Source organism: Haemaphysalis longicornis, unplaced genomic scaffold, assembly GCF_048455015.1.
Source record: "Haemaphysalis longicornis isolate Haplotype H1 unplaced genomic scaffold, Haemaphysalis longicornis Haplotype H1 scaffold_6, whole genome shotgun sequence".
NCBI lineage: Eukaryota > Metazoa > Arthropoda > Arachnida > Ixodida > Ixodidae > Haemaphysalis > Haemaphysalis longicornis.
Window position 1 is genome coordinate 120,765,124 of NW_027526407.1, and position 19,397 is coordinate 120,784,520.

At 50.3% G+C, this 19,397-nt stretch overlaps 1 protein-coding gene and 1 long non-coding RNA gene across 2 annotated transcripts; one reads left to right on the forward strand and one right to left on the reverse strand.

Annotated features, from left to right (window-relative positions):
* Window positions 1-14,445: 14,445 nt before the first annotated feature.
* On the reverse strand, window positions 14,446-15,687 carry LOC144143229 (uncharacterized). The gene has a single exon (XM_077675015.1). The coding sequence runs from the start codon at window positions 15,685-15,687 to the stop codon at window positions 14,446-14,448; it is 1,242 nt and encodes a 413-aa protein (XP_077531141.1).
* A 164-nt stretch (window positions 15,688-15,851) lies between these two features.
* Window positions 15,852-18,915, forward strand: LOC144141140 (uncharacterized). The gene is made up of 2 exons (XR_013316447.1): window positions 15,852-16,132; window positions 17,535-18,915. It is a non-coding gene; the product is annotated as an uncharacterized LOC144141140 (long non-coding RNA).
* Window positions 18,916-19,397: the final 482 nt, after the last annotated feature.

A 19,397-nucleotide genomic window follows, 5' to 3' on the forward strand; every position in this document is an offset into this window, starting at 1 on the left:
AGCAGGAGCCCGGGTAACGAGTTCTCGAGCATGTGAATGTACAGCCGGTAAAACGCTTGTCTATAACAGCGATTTCAACTTCAACCAGCTACAGCCGAAAACTGCCGAAACATACTCGTTCAAAACATGTCGGAGGCAAAAGCGAAGGGCTAAGACTTCAGACTTCAGTTTTATTCAAATCCCGCTCCGGCGAGGCAGGATAGGGCTGAGAGTACGAATGCTGTGTTATAGACAAGCCTTTTACCGGCTGTACTGCCTCATTGCCTCCTAAGCCAGTGTGGGCCGGAGTCCACAGCAGCTCCACAGGATCCTGGGGAGGGTGTCGGAGGATGATACGGAGAGCTCGTGGCGAGATACGTCCCTAAATGTTGTTTGAGAGGGCATGCTGGGAGTCGGAGAGGATGGTGGTGGGTTGGGGCTGTTGAACTATGGCGAGGGCAATGGCAACTTCCTCTGCCACCGTAGGAGAGGGGGTGAGGACAGACATGGTTGTGGGGTGGGGAGGACCGTGCATAGAAATGGCGTAAGCCTGATTGTTCGGGTATTGAGCCGTGTCCACATAGATGGTAGTGGGGGAGGGTGGGTGGGAGATGGTGTGGCGCTTGGCACGTGCCATACGGCGGCCTGCATGGTGGAGAGGGTCCATGTTTTGAGGAAGGGGTTTGATGCGGAGTAAGCGTCGTATGTGTGGGGGTATAAGCATTGGGGGGGGAGGGAGTTTGAATTGGGTTGATATTGAGGGAGGCTAGGATGTGGTGTCCAGTAGAGGAGCGGGAGAGACGGAGGATTTGGGAGAAGCGCTGCGCTTCGATGAGTTCTTGTGTAGTGTTGTGGAGTCCCATAGCTGTAAGGCACGTGGTAGAGGCATGGGGAGGTAAAAGCAACGCGTGGCGGTAGGCTTTGCGTATAAGGCCGTTGAGTTGTTTGTGCTGGGTTTGTGTGAGAGGGGTGAAAGGAAGATGGTAGGTCAATCGGCTGCGCTGCCGCGCCAGTGGAAGACGGCGATAACGGTTCTGATACCGAAACCGGGCAAGCCGCCCAGCATCGAGAATCTGCGCCTGATATCCCTAACGTGGTGCGTGGGGAAGATTCTCGAACACGGGCTGAATAACAGATGGCAACGCTACCTCGTGACGGAAGGGCTCTACCCCGACACCATGTTGGGTTTCCGGGTGAGGCTCAGCACTCAAGAAGCCATGATCAAGCTACAACACGACATCCTGGACACGTCCGTCCGCACCCAAGACAACAGGGCCATGCTGGGGTTGGACTTGCAGAGCGCGTTCGAAAAAGTCAAGCATTCCGCTATCCGAACGGGTCGGCAGGCTCGGCATGGGCAGAAGATCCTACAACTACATCCGAGACTTTCTCTCGGAGTGGACCGTCGAAATACAAGCGGGAAACCTCCAGCTGCCACCGAAGAAGCTCGGGAGCACGGGAACCTCTCAGGGCTCGGTGATATCGCCGCTGCTCTTCAACCTCGTGATGATCGGGGTGGCGCGCAGACTCTCGGGGATCCCACAGATCCGCCACACCATCTACGCGGACGACATCACGCTGTGGGTCCCCGGGGGTAGCAACGGCCACATCGAAGACGCGCTGCAGAAGGCGGTGGACACCATCGAAGACCACCTCGACGGTGCGGGCCTGCGGTGCTCGCCGCAAAAGTCGGAGCTGCTGATCGTCCCGCCGCCGGGCAAGTACCTCAAGAGGGAGGCCGAGGACTCGGCGAACATCAGAATCAGAACGAGGGACGGCGCCGTCATCCCCAGGGTCGCCACGCTCCAGGTCCTCGGCATGTACCTCGAGGCCAGCAGAAGTAACAAGACCACGGTCGACCACCTCGTCACCAAGATCGGCGCGGCGGCCAGACTCGTCCGACGTGTGGCGACGCGGCACGGCGGAAAGAAGGAGGCCAGTCTCCTCCGACTGCTCCAATCTTTTGCGACGAGCCACGTCGCCTACGTCGGCGCGTTCCACTACTGGCTACGGCAGGAGCGGGACCGCATCAACGCAGCCATCCGCAAGGCTTACAAGACGGCCCTGGGCTTGATATGCAGCACCAGCACGGCCAGGCTACTCGAGCGGGGGGTGCACAACACCCTCGAGGAAATCAGCGAGGCGCAAACGACGGCGCAGCTTGAGCGCCTCGCCTCCACAAGAACGGGCGGGCGCATCCTGGAGCGCCTCGGGATGGGACCGAAGACCATGGACTCGCATCGGCACGAGACGACGCAGCTCCAGCCGGAGGTGATGCAGCGGCTCCGGATACTCCCGCTACCCCGCAATGTCCACCCCGACCGCAACCGCGGCCGCCGAGAAGCGAGGGCGCGCGCCCTCGCCGCGACGCAAGCAAACGACACGGGCGCCCTGTACGTGGACGCCGCCCGGTACCCCGACAGACCCTACGCCTACGTCGCGGTGGCGGTCCGCGCCACCACGGGTGAAGTGTACAGCGCCTGCAGCATCCGCGCCCCGTCCGCCCGCCAGGCGGAGGAGACGGCGATCGCGGTGGCGCTGACGGACCCGCGATGCACCACGGTGATCAGTGACTCGCGCTCGGCCATCGCGAACTACGCCAAGAACATTGTGTGTAAAAGTGCAGTGCGCGTTGTGAGGTGTCGTGTAGTGATCAGTGAAGCGGTGCCGGCCACCCACCTCCGGTGGTTTCCGGCGCCCACGGAGATCGGAGACGTGGGCGGCGGTCTCCCCAACCACAACGAGACGGCGGACGCCGCCGCGCGAGGACTGACCAACCGCGCGGCAGCGGTGACGCCGAGCCCGGCCGGCGGCCACTGAGCTGCCAGCGGGGCCCCCCCTCCTCCTCCGAGCTTTGCGGCGGAAGACCACGGAGAAGACGACGATGACGACGACGACGACGACGGGTGGGACCCGGAGCCCCTCCTCACGTACGGGGAGGTGCTGGAGGGGTACCGGCTCGGCCGCCGCACCGCGCCACCGCCCCACCCGGGACTCACGCGTTCGCAGGCAGTGCTGTTACGCCAGTTACAGACACTATCGCTAATCACACCGGCACTCGCACGCCACGTGTGCCCGGACGTCTACGTTAGTGATGTGTGCAGTGTATGTGAGCGCGAACGGGCAACTTTGCTCCCCACATCCTGTGGGACTGTGCAGTGCGTTCTGTAGAAGCAGCCGACCTCTACGGCCGGTTGCCGGACACTATCGTCAGTGCCGCGAACTCACCGGACCTGACATCACAAACCTTCGCCGTCCAGCAGCTCGAGGCTGCTCTCGCCAGGCAGAGGCGGAGAGAGGCGCCGACGGGGGCAAAAGGTACAAGTTCCCGAGTACCTTTCGCGCGCCGCTCTCGCCGACGCCGGTGGGGCCTAGTCCCGAGGGCGACGTAAACGCGTCGGGGGAAGGGAGCGGCTCTGCGTAGCCCGGACCTCCTCTCTGCTAGAATTGAATAAAGTCTTTCTCTCTCTCTATCTGTCTTGCGCTGGTCGCGTGAAACAAGCACAGAGAAAGAAAATCTTGCAGCAGGGACTCCCAGAGCTGTGACAAAAAAAATGCAAAATGGCGTCCCTACTTGTTTACAAGCTTTGCGGCTACCACTGCCTTGGAACGGCAACTGCTGGCTCAGCTCGTTGACGTGGTCGAACGCGTCTGCTGCCATGGCCTCTGCTGTATCGCAACCTATTCAATACCCTTGCAGTTGCCGAAACTCAGTAATTACTATCTGCAACCTGCGTTTGTGTAAACGTTTATGCGTTTTATCGTAAAATCTCTTTCTTGCACTACCAACAGTGTTGTCGGGCTCTTTTGGAAGCTTGGAAATGGTTGGAAGATGGAAATCAAAACTATCACACCAGAATCGGCATATTGGGATACTGAGCTTCGAATATAAGGCGAAGTTTGACTTTGAGACCGCACATTTTGGAAAAAAACCTCGCCCTATATTTTAATAAATACGGTAGTTAGGAAATGAGGGAATCGTTGAGAAAATACAGAAAGATAGGTCGGCCGTCCACAACGCCAAAGGGGGCATAGGGGTGTTGTTAGGGTTTTTTTACTACGGTTAGTGCAGTTAACATTTTTAAATAAACATAAGAAATAAAGAAAGAAAAAAAAACACGCGCCCAAAATGGGGACCGAGTTCGGTCCCCACTCTGGGCGCGCGTTTCTCTTTCTTTCTTACGTTCTGGATGAGGCGTTCAATCCCAGGCGTTCAAACCCAGGCGTTCAATGTCAGAACGTCTTGGTGAGGCGTTCTGAGATTGAACACCTGGGTGAGTATAGCCTCAATTGCACTCATGAAGAAGAAGATAGAATATCTTAAAAAGACACGTGCCGATAGCGGTTAACTGTGTGGTGGGTTCTATGCGTTTGTCATGCTGTTTTTTTTCAGTGTCTTTTTTCATGTGTTTCTCATATTTTATTTTCTTCAATTTCGTTTATATCTGGCGCCGTTGGAGAAAATAAAATACAGTTGTAAGTCAGTGCTTCGTGTGTCCTCTTGCTATCGTCCTTTGTCTCGTAGTTTGCGCTGTGGTTTAACATGCATCACCAACTCGCCCAAGTTTTCACGTTGCTAAGCTGGATAAAAGAGCGGCGATAGGGGAAATTAAACTATTTTACTTCGCTTGAGCACACAGCAATGCACAATGAAGACTGCGGTGGTGATGGTGCCCGCAATCCTGTTAACAAACGCTTAACGCTTCTCTAGACACCGCACTGATGCGACATGTGTGAAATCACTGCGCGCGCTATTCGTTTGAGCGCCTGTTACCACGAGCCCACCGTTCGGGCGCTGTTGCCTCCATGTAGACTACTGAGTACTGGCGCATACGTATGGCTTGGCTTCGAGCACCAGCAGGTTTATTTCTGAGATTGTTTTTGATGCCGAATTTTTTTCTGGATTTTTCTTTTATAATCATCAATCTACGTGGTGGTTTTGTTAATAACCGTGATTCGGTATGTTTTACGTCGCTTCATGTTTGGGGTGCAGCCAATGACCAAGTTAAATTACTTTTCTCCATCGCGCAAGCAGACATGTCAAGTGGGTGCCTCTGCAGCACCGAGTGTGAAATGCGCCGCCAGGAAAGGGGCTCGAACTCAATGATGAAAATTGACCAGAAATTGGTCGCTAACGAGTGATAGTACACTCGGAAAAAGAGTACTTATATATATATATATATATATATATATATATATATATAAATATATATATATATATATATATATATATATATATGGAGAGAGAGAGAGAGAGAGAGAGAGAGAGAGAGATGAAACTCACACAGAACGCCGAAATAGTATAGGCCTCATACGCTGCCCCTGGGGCGCTGTGCAAGCGGCTTCCGGGGAGTACTTCCGGGTAGTACAAAGCTCCGCGGGTGCCATTAGATTCCGTGTTGACTGGAGCAAAATGAGCTCGATGCTCCCGAATGTTTGGCGACATGGCCACAAGCCCATCCCCGACGAGTACGGTCTCTTCCGGTGATCCACTTGGCATTAGGGGGAAAAGGCTTTAGCGCTAAATACGTTTACAACGCCGACGAAAGTGCCGAGACGGTGACGGCGCTCTCCAACTCGCAGGTTGACGGACGATTCGAAGTGAAACTTCCAGTTTAAACAACTACTCTAGGTGATAACGACTCTTCAACAACACCCGATCAAAAAATTCCCCCGCATTTCCCCGAGGGGGAGAATGTGACAGTGCGAATGCACGGTTGTCGGCCCGCTTGCGGCGCTTGCGCTCGGCCCCCGCAGCCCACCGCCTCGCCGCCTTCTCTTCCATCTCTTCCATCGGGTTTGTAGTATCACGTGTACACCACGCAGTTATCAAGCCGCTATAACGCCGCTGAGTCGCCAACGCACGCCGCTGACGACGTAGTTTGAATGCGTTAAAGATATAAGGCGCGTCACTAACACTGATATCACCGTCGCGTCCGTGGCTTGGTCGGTAGAGCGTCGCGCTGCAGCCGCAAAGTCCTCGGATCGAAACCTGGCGCCGGATGCTGTTTCTTTTTTAAATATAGAGGAGCACTGCGGACGCCGCCGCCGCCGCCGCCGGCGGTGGATGGTTTGGGGTCGCTTATAAAGTGCATTCGCACTTAAAAAGAGGAGTGGCGCAATCGGCGATTATCGCGCTTTAAAAAGCCAGTGAGTACGGCGGACCGCTGACTCGCTGCTGCGGTGCGCCGCTCTTTTGCGTACCTGCTCACTATGCGTGCACTTTTATTTAAACAGCGCTGGCTTGCCTCGCCGCTACGAATACGTGGGGCAGCGTTAGCTTGCCGTTTTAAGTGCGAATGCACTTTATAAGCGACCCCAAACCATCCACCGCCGCCGGCGGCGGCGGCGGCGGCGGCGTCCGCAGTGCTCCTCTATATTTAAAAAAGAAACAGCATCCGGCGCCAGGTTTCGATCCGAGGACTTCGCGGCCGCAGCGCGACGCTCTACCGACCAAGCCACGGACGCGACGCTGATATCAGTGTTAGTGACGCGCCTTATACCTTTAACGCATTCAAACTACGTCGTCAGCGGCGTGCGTTGGCGACTCAGCGGCGTTATAGCGGCTTGATAACTGCGTGGTGTACACGTGATACTACAAACCCGATGGAAGAGATGGAAGAGAAGGCGGCGAGGCGGTGGGCTGCGGGGGCCGAGCGCAAGCGCCGCAAGCGGGCCGACAACCGTGCATTCGCACTTTCACATTCTCCCCCTCGGGGAAATGCGGGGGAATTTTTTTGTTGCGTGCCTCAGTGACAAAATGCAGCGAGCGTCAGAAGCGTGAAATCGTTTTGCGATTCCGAAATTTGTGGCGGTAAAATAACGTGCCCAGGCGAACTGAGAAGCCGCTGGCTATCCTTGCCAGCTCACACTTTGCTTAATTACGCTCTTGCATCATGGACTCTCAGTTCAAACTTTATATGCTAGAATGACGGTCACCAACGTTTTGAAGTGTAGGGCCGAGTTGCATGCAGCCGACACGGCGGAGGGCTGCACGACAAATCGGGTGGGAGGGGAAGGGGGACTTTGAACACAAAAAAATACTGAATTGCCAATAATATTTGACAACAATCTGGCGAAATGTGAAGCTGGGGGACAATTCAATTGGAAGCGACCAATTCACTGTTCTTGTCTCTCTGTGTAACTCCATTTGAGGACAAAACTGTCCTGTCGGCGTTCGGATTCTTAGCCACGACCCCTGCACTAGAAGATAACCAACAGAGTCAGTGATGACCATAAGTAACTATTCGGGGCCGCGCGCCGTGTGTGCGACTGTGTTATGTTATGCAAATATAGAAGTACACATCTGTCAAGGCAGCGGGCGTGCAATTTTGTGCTTGTTTTGCGTTCTTTATTAGCGCTTAATTTGTTTATTTGACGCTATTGCCTCACATACTCGCTATCATTCATGTACCCTGTCGTTAGTAAATCGTGAGGAGTAAAACATTACGAAATAATGATTTAGTTTGCGAAAATACAAAACAAAATTTCCACTCGTTTTCAACGCGGTGCCAGGCCAGCAGTGTCAGCTGAGTCAGCTGCGCAATTCTGGCGTCGCTTGCCTGCTCCCGCTGAAGCAACCTTTTGCATTTATCAGCAGCGTTCCGTGTTTATGCTACTCATGAACGTTCCTTTGTCGACCACGCGCAAGAAGAAAGGATGGTATTGGTCGTCAGGAAGTTAGACCACCGTAACTAGCGATGATGTCCCATGCCGCGACGACCGCGACAGCTCGCTCAAAACAAGGCTTGTTTTAGCGGATATTATTTTGTTTAGCCTCTGCAACTACTTTAAGGGCGATTTCACACAGTATGCAGTAATCTAAACGCGCCACAACGCGATTGAACTAAGTACAACCAACTTTCACTCTGGCTTGTAATTGAAAACACATGGAGGACTGCCAGGGTCGTCTGCTTTTGTACTACCCAGAGGCATATCGGCCACTGGGGGCGCTGCATTTCGCCAAAACCCCAGTGCAGGAGCCCTATGAGTAAAGAGTCAGATACACCACAGGAATATTAACAACGAAGGTATACTTACGTACCGGCAACGGGACTTGCCTTCATCAGAGTGCAGTTACATGATTTTGCTGTCACAAACATTTGGAACACATTTCTTATTTAGCTTTGAAGAAAACTGTGAGAAGGATCAGAAGATCTTTCGAAAACGGAGAGGATGCATGCAGTCGGCCTAAGCCTATGTTACAAAAACAACAACAACAAAAAAGAGAAAAAGTACCGAGGGAAACAGAGAGGAAGGGGTCGTATTTACGGGGCCACGGTCAAGGTTGCTCCAGGACGGGGCAACGTATCTGGCATGGGCTGCAAGTTCGGTAGACTAGACAATCGCGGCTTCAGAAATAAGGGAAAAGTATACAATAAAATATTCAGTTGATGGGGAGACTGGTTCGAATGAATCCAAACAGGTATGAACGAAGATTGTATTTTTGGTTTCCCCCCGCGGATGGAAAGAATAGATAGAGCGCACAAAAGAGCATTACACAGTGAGTTAAAAACAAAACCGGAAATCACTAGGGCTCATAGATCACAGAAGGGTTAAACTTTTCTATGTGGTGGGGGGAACGCGGCCTCCTTCCCAAAGACAAATGACATTGTTGAGCCGTATTAGGCTAATAAACCTGCTGTGTTTGAAGAGTTTCTCGAATTCTGATGGAAAACTCCAGGGTAGGAATTATGAACAATGTTATAAAAATTAGAGGTCGCCAATTTTATTCGGGGGATAAGCACGTTAGTTTCCTGTAACTTTTATTATTACCAAGCGTCGCTGTCCAAAACTTATAAATGAGATAAGATTCTCGAATATCGCGGTCGTGGTGGGCTTTGAAAGCGGATTATAACATTGTTGCTTTCAGATGCTCAAGGGGTAGAGCATGAACATCTCTAAGGAATCTAGGCAAGCAATAGAATAGAAAGAGCAGGTGACGATAAAGCGATTGTAGTATGTGACAAAGCAACCTATTTACTTCTCCCTAGTTTCCAACATTACCTCATTCTTCTTACTCAATTCGTTTCAGAATATTGTCAACTATATTGTAGCGTAGCAGCTACATAGCTGCAAACGTCAAAAGGTTCGAACAGCTACGGAATACTCCTTTCGACAAAACTATGCATGGATAGAACCCGCTATTCCAAGCATATTCTAAAGATTGTATTGCCACGAACTAAATCATTGTTTTACGGTTTTTACACTAAGTGGAGTTTTCAACACCTCCAGTAAAGACGAAAATCAGCGGCCGAGAAAGCCGACGTAGTAGAAACAGTAAAAAATACCGGGCTTAATAAATGTTAGCGAATCAAATGCCACGACGTTCGATTAGTGCGTATTCATGTCAGAGGCACTGCTTTGTAGAAAGGTTCCATCAGACTAGTTTAGTGTCAATCTAACTAGTATCATTCTTCTTTCAGTATTCTAAAAATAGCTCAGTCTCTCAGCGGGATCATCGAGTAAACACTCGGAGTAATCAACTGACTTAGGGCGTGGAGAAGCGGATCAGGGTTCTCTAGAGCACAGAAGAAAGTAGGCCACAGGGAAAAAACTCGCAGACAGTGTAATATAAGACTCGTGGGCGCGGGAGCAGTAATAAACATCGACCATCGCACCTCTTAGCGTAAAGTTATTATGGTTTACACACCTTAAATGCGTGAAGTAGCGAATTAGGAAGCATGTTGACGCCAGTGCTGCCATACCCACTGAAGAGGACGCTTAGATGCCTGCTGCTTAAATACAGGGCGTCGAAAGGTGATGACGTTGACCATAGTACTGACGGGCTGATGAAGAGGGCTTGCCCAGAATCCACACACAGTGCACCGCTTACGACAGGAAGTGGCCACCGCAGTTCATGGGCTCTCCTGGTTTTAGCAGCAAAGACTGCTAAGAGGAAACACGCGACGATGCAGATAGCAGCTAGTTAGACATGTGAAAAGAACCTGAAACTCGGCTAGAGCAGCTGGTATAGCCGCAGGTAAGCGATAATATTGTCACTAGCGCCAATTTGTGCCCTGGTGCTAGGTAGGGCAAACTGACGAAACAAAAAACAACAAAAAATTACTGATCCAGCTATGGCAACGCTGTCATTGATGCGTGAGGAGGAAACTCAGTGCCGATTATCCTCTGCTTTGGACTGAATGAGCGCGGCTTTCTTTGTGGGCCGCAAGGGTGAAACACCTCTTGCATTTTTCTTTTCATTTTCTCTTGCTGATACACATCTTGTATTTGACAGCTTTCACTGGCTAATTTGCTTGGACTCTGAGCACATGCACAAAACATTTGTTTGGAAATCTTTCTTAGTTTATTACTCGCGAGCCAACATGCCCTGAAGTGCCACATTATTATTGAGGCAAGAAAATGGTGTGGACGGGAAGTGTGTTTATTAGCAACGTATCGCTAGCGAAGTTCAATGCATGCCACGTGGCACAAAGCTGTTTAACGCTTTTAATAGGTACAAATGTCCGCATTTTGTGTAGGTTGCACAAACACGAGAAACATCTTCGTGCAATTTATCGTATACAGAAAATTGCTGCAGAGGTCACCACGTTCATTTTCTGTACTGAATACAATTGTGCAGAAAGGAGGTTTCATAAACACATGCGTTCGGTAATAGTATAATGAAGTGAGATGGCCAGCACATTTTGCCACCATTAATAACTGCTCCATATTCTCATTCTTGTAAACATTCTAACCCAAAAAAATTAAAAATTTCAGGTTGTCGCAGCGCACACCAGCGAAGCACGCGTTATGTCTTTTAAAGACGATAGTCTTTCTTGGGCTACTTAAACCCAGAAATTTTGGTCTGTCTGTATGTCTGTCCGTCTGTCTGCCTGTGACTCTTTTTTTTCTTTAATGCCGGTCTTCGACACAATACAGAAACACAAAACAAACTTATTCACATGAGCAACTCGAGCGACAAGCCACCAACCTATATGAAGGCTGATGTGTCACTAAAATTTCCTAAGCATAGTCAAGGGTTCTATCCTTGACAGCCACTCAGGAGTGTATGCCTTGCGCTTCTGGACTTCTACGTACTGGGATATAGACTCACGAAAACATTGCCGCGTAGGTCGGGCGTCCACATCACCGTGGAGCCAGGCCATGCGCGAGCGCCATATGCTATGCAAGGCCACCAACATAACGAGGTCCAAGGGCACCCCCTCCTCGTTTTCGACCGCTAGATAGCGTATGCCATGGGGGCTCAGCGGGAAATCTTTATGAAGGGTCCTCTGGAGGACATCCCACAAAAATACCGCAGCCCAACAATGCAGAAAAACGTGCTTTATCGTTTGTGGTTGTTTACAAATTGAACACTGAGTTCCCCATGGCACAGATATCCCTCTATCCTGCATCCATGTTCCAACAGACAAGGTGCCTGTGTGTAATTTGAAGAAAAAGGTTTTCACACCAGAGTGAACCTCCATTCTTTTGACGCGCTTTAGCACATTTTGGCCTGGCCCAGCACGGTAATTATACCTATACATAGGGACGGGGAAAACAACATCGCAAATGTCCTTATACAGTTTTTTGCGTGTCACAGAGGACAGGTACTCTCCAGAAAAACGTGCGAATAGAAAACGGGCTGTCATAACTATTTCCTTCAAATACCCATACACGCCACCTGGCATGCACCATGTTGATACTACATATTCCAGCATAGCACGCGCCAGCCGTACTTGCATGACACTCTGCAAGAACGGGTCACGAACATCTCGCCAAAACAAAAACCGGTTTACCAGCTGTCGCACATAAAGGTGCGCCAGCCCCAAGCCACCATCTCGGACTCTCCGAAACAGGTTTGTTCTGCTGCACCTCTCCCATGTTGAGCCCCAAACGAACACCGCAAATACCCGGTGAAGCCTTTGGACGTTGATTCGCGAACAATGCAGTACCTGCATGATATACCAAATCTTCGCTACAAAGAATAAGTTACATGCCGTGGCCCTTGCAAAAATTGACAACCTTGCCCCCTTCCATTTCTCGGCCTTCTCCCTCAACGCCATTGTCTGGCTACGCCAGTATGGTTCACTATCCCTGTAATATTCCAGTTCAACGCCCAAGTACTTCACTGGAGTGGTGACCCAACTAATATTAGCGAAGGTTGGCGGTGTTGGTGACCATTTCCCATGCCAAAATCCTAGGCACTTTGCCCAGTTCACAAAACTACCCGTCACCATGCCAAACTTTTTGACAGTGTCAACTACCAACTGAACGCTTTCTTCGTTCATACAAAAAACGGCCACGTCGTCTGCGTAAGCCAAAAGTTTAACTTCCGACTCATGCAGTCGGAAGCCTTCGATGGCACTATTTCTGATTATACTCATACACAGGGCTTCGATGTATATGCAAAACAATAGGGGGCTGAGGGGGCAGCCCTGGCGCACCGAACGCTGCACTTCAATTGGGGCTCCCAACTGTTTGTTCACGATCAGCCGCGTAGTGCAATTGCGGTACGCCAGGGCGACGCCCTCTTTAATTACAAACCCAACGTTCACATGGTCCAAAATACAAAACAATATCTCGTGTGACACACAATCAAACGCTTTTTCCAAGTCAATCTGCAGGACTGCCACTCCCGTGTGCAGGGCGTCGCAGCACTCAAGGACACACCTTGCTTTATGGATATTTGTAAAAATATTGCGACCCTTAATTCCGCACGTCTGATGTGGCCCCACTATTTGTTGGACAACACTTTGAAGCCTTTGTGCCAAAACTTTCATAAAGATTTTGTAGTCGACGTTTGTTAATGATATTGGCCGCTACGACTTGACAAATTTAAGTTTCTCCGCTTCATCTGTCTTAGGAATGAGGACTGTGTGGGACGTGGAATATGATGGGGGCAGTGTTTTAAGATCATACGCTGCATTAAACATCTTCGTTAGCACAGGTACCATTTCATATTTAAACATCTTATAAAAAGCAGCGCTTAACCCATCCGGCCCCGGCGACTTTCCCGGGTTCAGGCTTTCAATAGCACATTTCACTTCGTCTTCCGAAATAGGTCGTTCAAGCCAGTCCTTCATTTCGTCTTCCAAACGAGGCAGCCCGTCTATGAAATCCCGCTTGAAGCTTTCTGCGTCCACCGCCTTAAGAGCGAACAGTGCTTGGTAATACTCATAAAAAGCATTATCGATTTCGCTTTTTTCACTCGTTACTTTACCCATGTAAGTTATCTCCTTGATCTGATTGCGTCGTGCATGTGCTTTTTCTATTCCGAGCGCACGCTTTGTGGGCGCCTCACCTACTGCCCATTGCTCTGCTCTCGCGCGTACTAGGGCACCGCGATAGCGTTCTTCGTCAATAAGTTCAAGCTTATGCTTTATCTGTGCTATGTCGTCCTTAAACACCCCGGGCTATCTTCCCTCCTCTAACGTTAATTTTTGTAGGATGTTTCTAAGCATTCTTTCCTTTTTGGTTTCTTCATATTTAATACAGCTACACCGTTGTATGGCTTTTATTTTTATCTCTTGCTTGCTTAACTCCCACAGCGCCCCGATGTCACTATGTGTTCCATCTAGTTCGGCAGTTTTCTTTCTAACAAACGTCGTAAATGTTTCGTCCTCCAAAAGTTTAGAGTTTAATTACCATAGGTCCCATGTAAAGGGGGACTCTTCTTTCTTGCCCCCAACCGTGCACTTAACCAAACAATGATCGGAAAAGGAAACCGCGTGCACATCATGGCTTTGGCATTTCTGTATTAAATCCAGCGAAACGTAAATCCTATCCAGCCTCGCGTGGCTGAAACCTTGAAAGTGGGTGAATCGGACGTCTTTTTCCCCGTCTAGACATTTCCCGACATCAACGAGTCCATAATCCGCAACAATTTCGGATAACAAATTAGTACTAGCATTTCTATACGCGTTGTTACTTGTTTAATCCCGGCCAGAAAGTACGCAGTTGAAATCACCTGTTATAATGAGCATTCTGTCTGTATCGACGTGTTGCCTGAGAGTCCCAAAAAATTTTTCCCTCTCTATTACAGCATTTGGAGCGTATACACAGACAATTCGAAGGTTCACATTATCAAGGCTGCAATCACACACAATAAGCCTGCCCGAACGACACGACGTCACACCCTCCACAACCAGACCCGGCAGTTTCTTCAGCAACAATACACATCCCGCGGAGATCCCCACAGCAAGACTTACGCAAGCATAGTACCTCGACGTGAAACGACGCACCATGGCCTCGGTCTCCTCCTCCCCCTCGACTTTCGTCTCCTGAACGGCTACAACGTCAATGTCCTGCTCTGTTAACAGACAGTAAATCTGACTTTGCTTTCGACGTGTCGACAGCCCCCGGACATTTAATGTTGCTACGCTCAGGGACCCACTCATTACCGTTCACTTATGAAGGCTACAGACCGGGCGCATGGTGCTTACCTGACACGTGAGGACTACGCTGCGCGTTCTTAAACGGCGCCAAAGCATCTGGCAGAAGTTGCTGCACCGGCTGCGTCTATGGAGGCCCCCGACCGCGCTGGACGTTCGTTCGAGGCTTGGATAACAGCCGTCGCCCCTGGTTCGTTTTCAGTGGCGGCTCCTCGCTGCTGGTTGTGGTTTCGTGCCCGCTCCCTTCACCCGACTTGTCAAGGCTGCGCTTGACTGTGCCTCCTGTACCACCTAGCGTTTCCGCGGGCTGGTGCTCGGCGTCCCCCGTTGGCGGCTGAGACGCCGCTGCGGCCGGTTGCTCGGCGTCCCCCGTTGCTGGCTGAGACGCCGCTGCGGCTGGTTGCTCGGCGTCCCCCGTTGCTGGCTGAGACGCCGCTGCGGCCGGTTGCTCGGCGTCCCCCGTTGGTGGCCGAGACGCCGGTGCGGCTTCCTCCTGCGTCCTAGGCTCCGAGCTCTGAGAGAAGTCCGTTGTGCTTGTAGTCTCCTCCGCTGTCGACTGGTGTCCCGTGCCTTCCGCGGCCGCTTCCGCCTCGACCACGTCCATGAGGTGCTCGTCAAGTTCCTCGCGTTGCACAGGCCCCGTGACCGCCGCGTAAGTGCGAACGCACTGCGCTTCCGAGTGGCCGAAACGCCGGCACCGGGAGCAGCGTGGCACTTTGCAGTCTCTGCGGACGTGACCCGTTCCCTGGCAGCGAAGGCATTGCATCGGCCGGCCAGGTGCGACGAGGAGGGCCAGCTCCCCAGCCACCCGAATTTGATGGGGCAAATCTTCCAAAGTCACGCCAGATTTTAGCTTCAGCGTCACCACCCTCGTCGTAGACCCTTTGTCAAGGACACCTTGTACTCGCCATCTTTCTTTGGTGATCTCGATGACCTTGCTGAAGGTAGCGAGTGCTGCCCGGACGTCCTCGTCATCAACGCCGTGCAGCAGCCAGTGTAGCTTAAGCCTCACTTGGTGGTCTTGCGGGTCGATGACGAGACACCGGCGTCCCTTCACCTCCTGCTCGCCGGCCGCTAGCATTTTCTTTGTGGCCTCGGCACTCTTGAAGGTCACGGCCCACACGTGGTTGATTTGGTACGCCCCCAGCGCAATCACGTCGGGGAGCATACCAACACGGGCGAGCATGTCTCGGAAGTCCTCTACACGAAACGGTCGGGCTTTCACGTCGCCGTGAAGAAACACCGTATTGGAAACAATACGTCCTGTAGGCAACTGAGGCAAAATAACTTGATACTCACTATCTCCCTTAGCATCTACCCTGTTTCCGCGGCCGGCGTGGGCCGCTGTCGCCGCTCCAACGGAGCTCATGATTCCGCGTCCGCACGCTACGGTGGCAAGAGGTGGAATGTCTGCCTGTGACTCGATTCAGCCATAGAGAAATAAAAAAATTAGAAGAGTGGACACACGGGCTTATCGCGGCCGAGTGGCGTGACTCGTGCGCCGTCCGGCAGTCGGCGCAAGTGGTAAAAAACTATATATTTAAAATTAAGCTAACACACAATATTATACTTTTAAAATTTTGTTACACATTAGACTACACATTTTTCTTTGTGTAACAAGTTGAATGGCTGTCAATGTAAATTTTTGTGGCTTCTTTGCGCCAAGCCTGGCCAAGCCGCAAGCGCAAGCCGCCATTTGGCTCTTTCGGCAGCGTTTGCACGTGCGTTTCTGCAGCCTCGTGCTAACCTGTGTTGTTGAGAAGGAAACGCTTAGCGCTTTATTTGCGACATCGGTTTTGCATCCTGGACGAAAGGTGAGACTTTCTTTTTTAAAGTGCTGGTGTGGCGTATCATATTTACGTTTCCTTGTACTGCAAACGCTGCGAGCACTGCGTAACCTCAGGGAATCAGGCATAGCTAGTGCTGCGTCTTTAAGATAAGCGCTTTGGAAACGCCCCGGAAAGGCGTAAGACACCATTTTTTAGCTGGACGTAATGGTATTTTAGGCTGGTTGTGCCGTTTTATCTAGCGCTGAGGGATGCCAGCGGTACGCGCCCGTCGTCGCACGTAGCGTTTACGTCCCGCAAACGACGGCTGTGAGTTACGGAAGTGGCCGGCCGGCCGGCGGTCCGTAGGCGAAGCAGGCGTTGTGCGCTGTCGCTGCACTGAATTACGTGAGCCGCATGCTGCGTTGTATTATACTAGCTAGCCATTGCTAGCTTGGCCAACTGTTACTGCTATTATGGCCGTGATGCGCTGCAAAGCCGTCCGGGCTAACGTACACGGTGAAGTAGCCGTATCTGCATTAATTTGACTTATCTGGGCATAACCAGCAGCCCTACACTCATCGTAAGTTTTACACATGGGTGCATACCAAGCTGCCTGCGTACAAAGCGAACCCGCTCGCCGACGCAGATAACGCGCGCTCGTCGCTTCGCTTTGGCGCGCCAGGTACGGTAAAAACACGTCTTTCGTCGGCAGATAACAGCTTTGCTCGAGGCGGGGTGAGTGCGCAGTGCATTGAAACCTTCAAATTTGGTCTTCGTTCTACATCGTATATCAATTCCGGTATCGCAGGCATTGCATACAACTGTTCCACACTTGCCGTTTTTTCAAGCGTTTGCTCTCTTTTCTCTGGTCATATTTTGGCTAGTTTCATTAAACACGTATTGCGCAGACTGCACCTATTCAGTCGGAACTGTGTATTTCTTGTCATATCTTTTTAAGGCATGGCCTTTGGCGGTCAGTAGTACTCAGTACGACGCTCACTGCTGCTTGCCATGGTGCCCCCACAGCGCCCAAATATACTTTCGCCCGGTGCCCGTTCTCGGGATGCGCTTCTTTCGCGAGCCCGTGGGGCAACAGGTTTGTTTAACGTTGAGCTCGCTCTCACTCTTCGTCCTGATTTTACAAAAAAAGACAAAGGGATTCAGGCTATGTGAGCAGCGTTATCATTCTTGTTAACCCAAACAATAGGTGAATTGCATTAAGAATGTGCCTAACCAGTGTTGCGAAATTACAAAGACCCATATTTTAAGTGTTGCTAATAGCTTGACCGCATGATTGCTGAATAGAATAAGAGAACTTGTGTTTTAAATAGGTGGCAGGCACTGGAGGCAATACTTGAATACTAGTTGCAGTGAAATTTACAGACTATTCGCATATCATCTGTCACTGCAAGCAGTTTGTGTACTATATCACCTATCACCTGTGCAGGTCTACAGGTGCCCTCAAGACAGAGCCAACCAGCCAGCTGCATTCGTCATACCAAACATGGTGCAAGCACTTCATGAATCGTGCCCTCACAGGACTCACAAAAGTGGCCGTGCCAACTGTTCTCCCAGAGTTATTCAGTTGTATTGAGGACTGCCTGCAATGCTTCTTGCTACCTTATTGATGCTTCTGATGGATACCGCAAATGTATTCCATCTATTGAACCTTGCCATTAGCACCTAAAATCTAACTCAATAAGGCGTGACCACTGAAAAGACTATCGTTGACTCAAGGAACAAACGGTTTTTTATCACTGACATGCCTCATATCATTAAAACCACTAACAACAGCGTATAGTCTCCAAACTCCACTCGCAAGTTATTGTTGCTGCTAGTTGCAATATTGTGAAAACAGTACATTCACAAAAACCCTTTTACATTATGAAGACTGCCAGGGTAAGAGGTCATTCTAAATGTCGTTTGTCACCATACGTGCTGCCTGTTGTCGGACTGGCCTAGATGAAGAGAACCATGTTGGGACCTACGTTGTCAAATGCTTATGGGATTCTGTAATGTGCCACCATTGTCTCATACACGAGAAGCATATACTGCTTCCCTGTTTCTTATATTAGACTGTTCGTATTGACAGCGGAAGGCATGAATTTGTGTGCCTTAATCGAGCCTGGAACCTGTCGGTTGACTACGTGCACGTACCTAAAATATCCCTGCCTGGCCCTTTGCCTTTACTGGGAAGGCAACGCTTTCGGAAGGTAACCCTGCTTCTTGGGGAAATGCACCCTTGCAAGGAACCAATAGGAAGTTGATTTTTTTCCTCTTAACCTTTTGCGTGTGCATCTCCACATAAATGGGATTTCTGTTCAATTACTGCTACTGATTTGAAGTTGCCCCGAGGCAATAGATCTCATTAGCGTTCATTAAATAAGCGAGGCCATCAAAGCCAAAGTTTTTCCCTTCTTTCACATCCTAACTGGAGAAATTGCCAGACTAAGAAAATTATCTGCGGAGATAGTGGTTGTAAACAGTTGCAAGTATCCCAGTGTCTAGATTATGTTATGGTTGATATTTTAGTATGACTGCAACAGCGCGCAGCGTCTGAGGGTGTCGTATATACAAGTAAATCTGTGGATGGCTGAGTTTCTGGGTTTTCTGCATTTTCAATTACCGTGGAGAAAAAATCCTTTGTGTGGTTGTGATACCTTTACTTGTGCATTTTTTTTTTCATTCCTGGAAACGTATTTTCCTCTCGCTACTGTGTATTGTCTCTGTTGTGTATTACTGTTTATTATTATATGTGTGTTGCAAAGAATGATGACAATTTGAACTTGTTCCGTTTAGTGCCATTCAATAAATATTTCTTCATTTATGGTGTGTCTCTTTTATGTGGCTCGGCAACATGTGAACACGCGACAGAATTCTTAACCAAGTGTGAGTGGTACTGTAAATTGCAATTTCACGTTTTCAGAAAAAGGTTTTCTTTTTGTAAAAGCATACGGGCACTAAGCCCGAGAATGATATATTCAAATAAACACTAATTATTGCATGAATGCGTCCGAATACCGTACCGATGCCCGTCGCTGTGAGCAGCGCTTTCCAGTCCTTCAAACTACCCGCCAAAATCGGGTCCGCGAAACCGAAACCGAAAGTGAACGTACGAAAGTATGGTTAGTAGTTTGGCTCTCCGTCCGCTCGGTGCGCTACACTACAGTACAGTCATTCGGCCGCAGGGCTCTATGGGAGTGTCCACTCTTACCAGTATTTCTTTCTCTATGATTCAGCCACCCGGCCAAAGCAAAAGAATGCCTGCGCAATAGTCTTATATAGTCACAGCTAAATCTACCCGTCTTGG

What these genes read in the sequence shown, in the direction of transcription:
- LOC144143229 (XM_077675015.1), bottom strand. Translation starts at nt 15,687, where the DNA reads ATGAGCTCCGTTGGAGCGGCGACAGCGGCCCACGCCGGCCGCGGAAAC.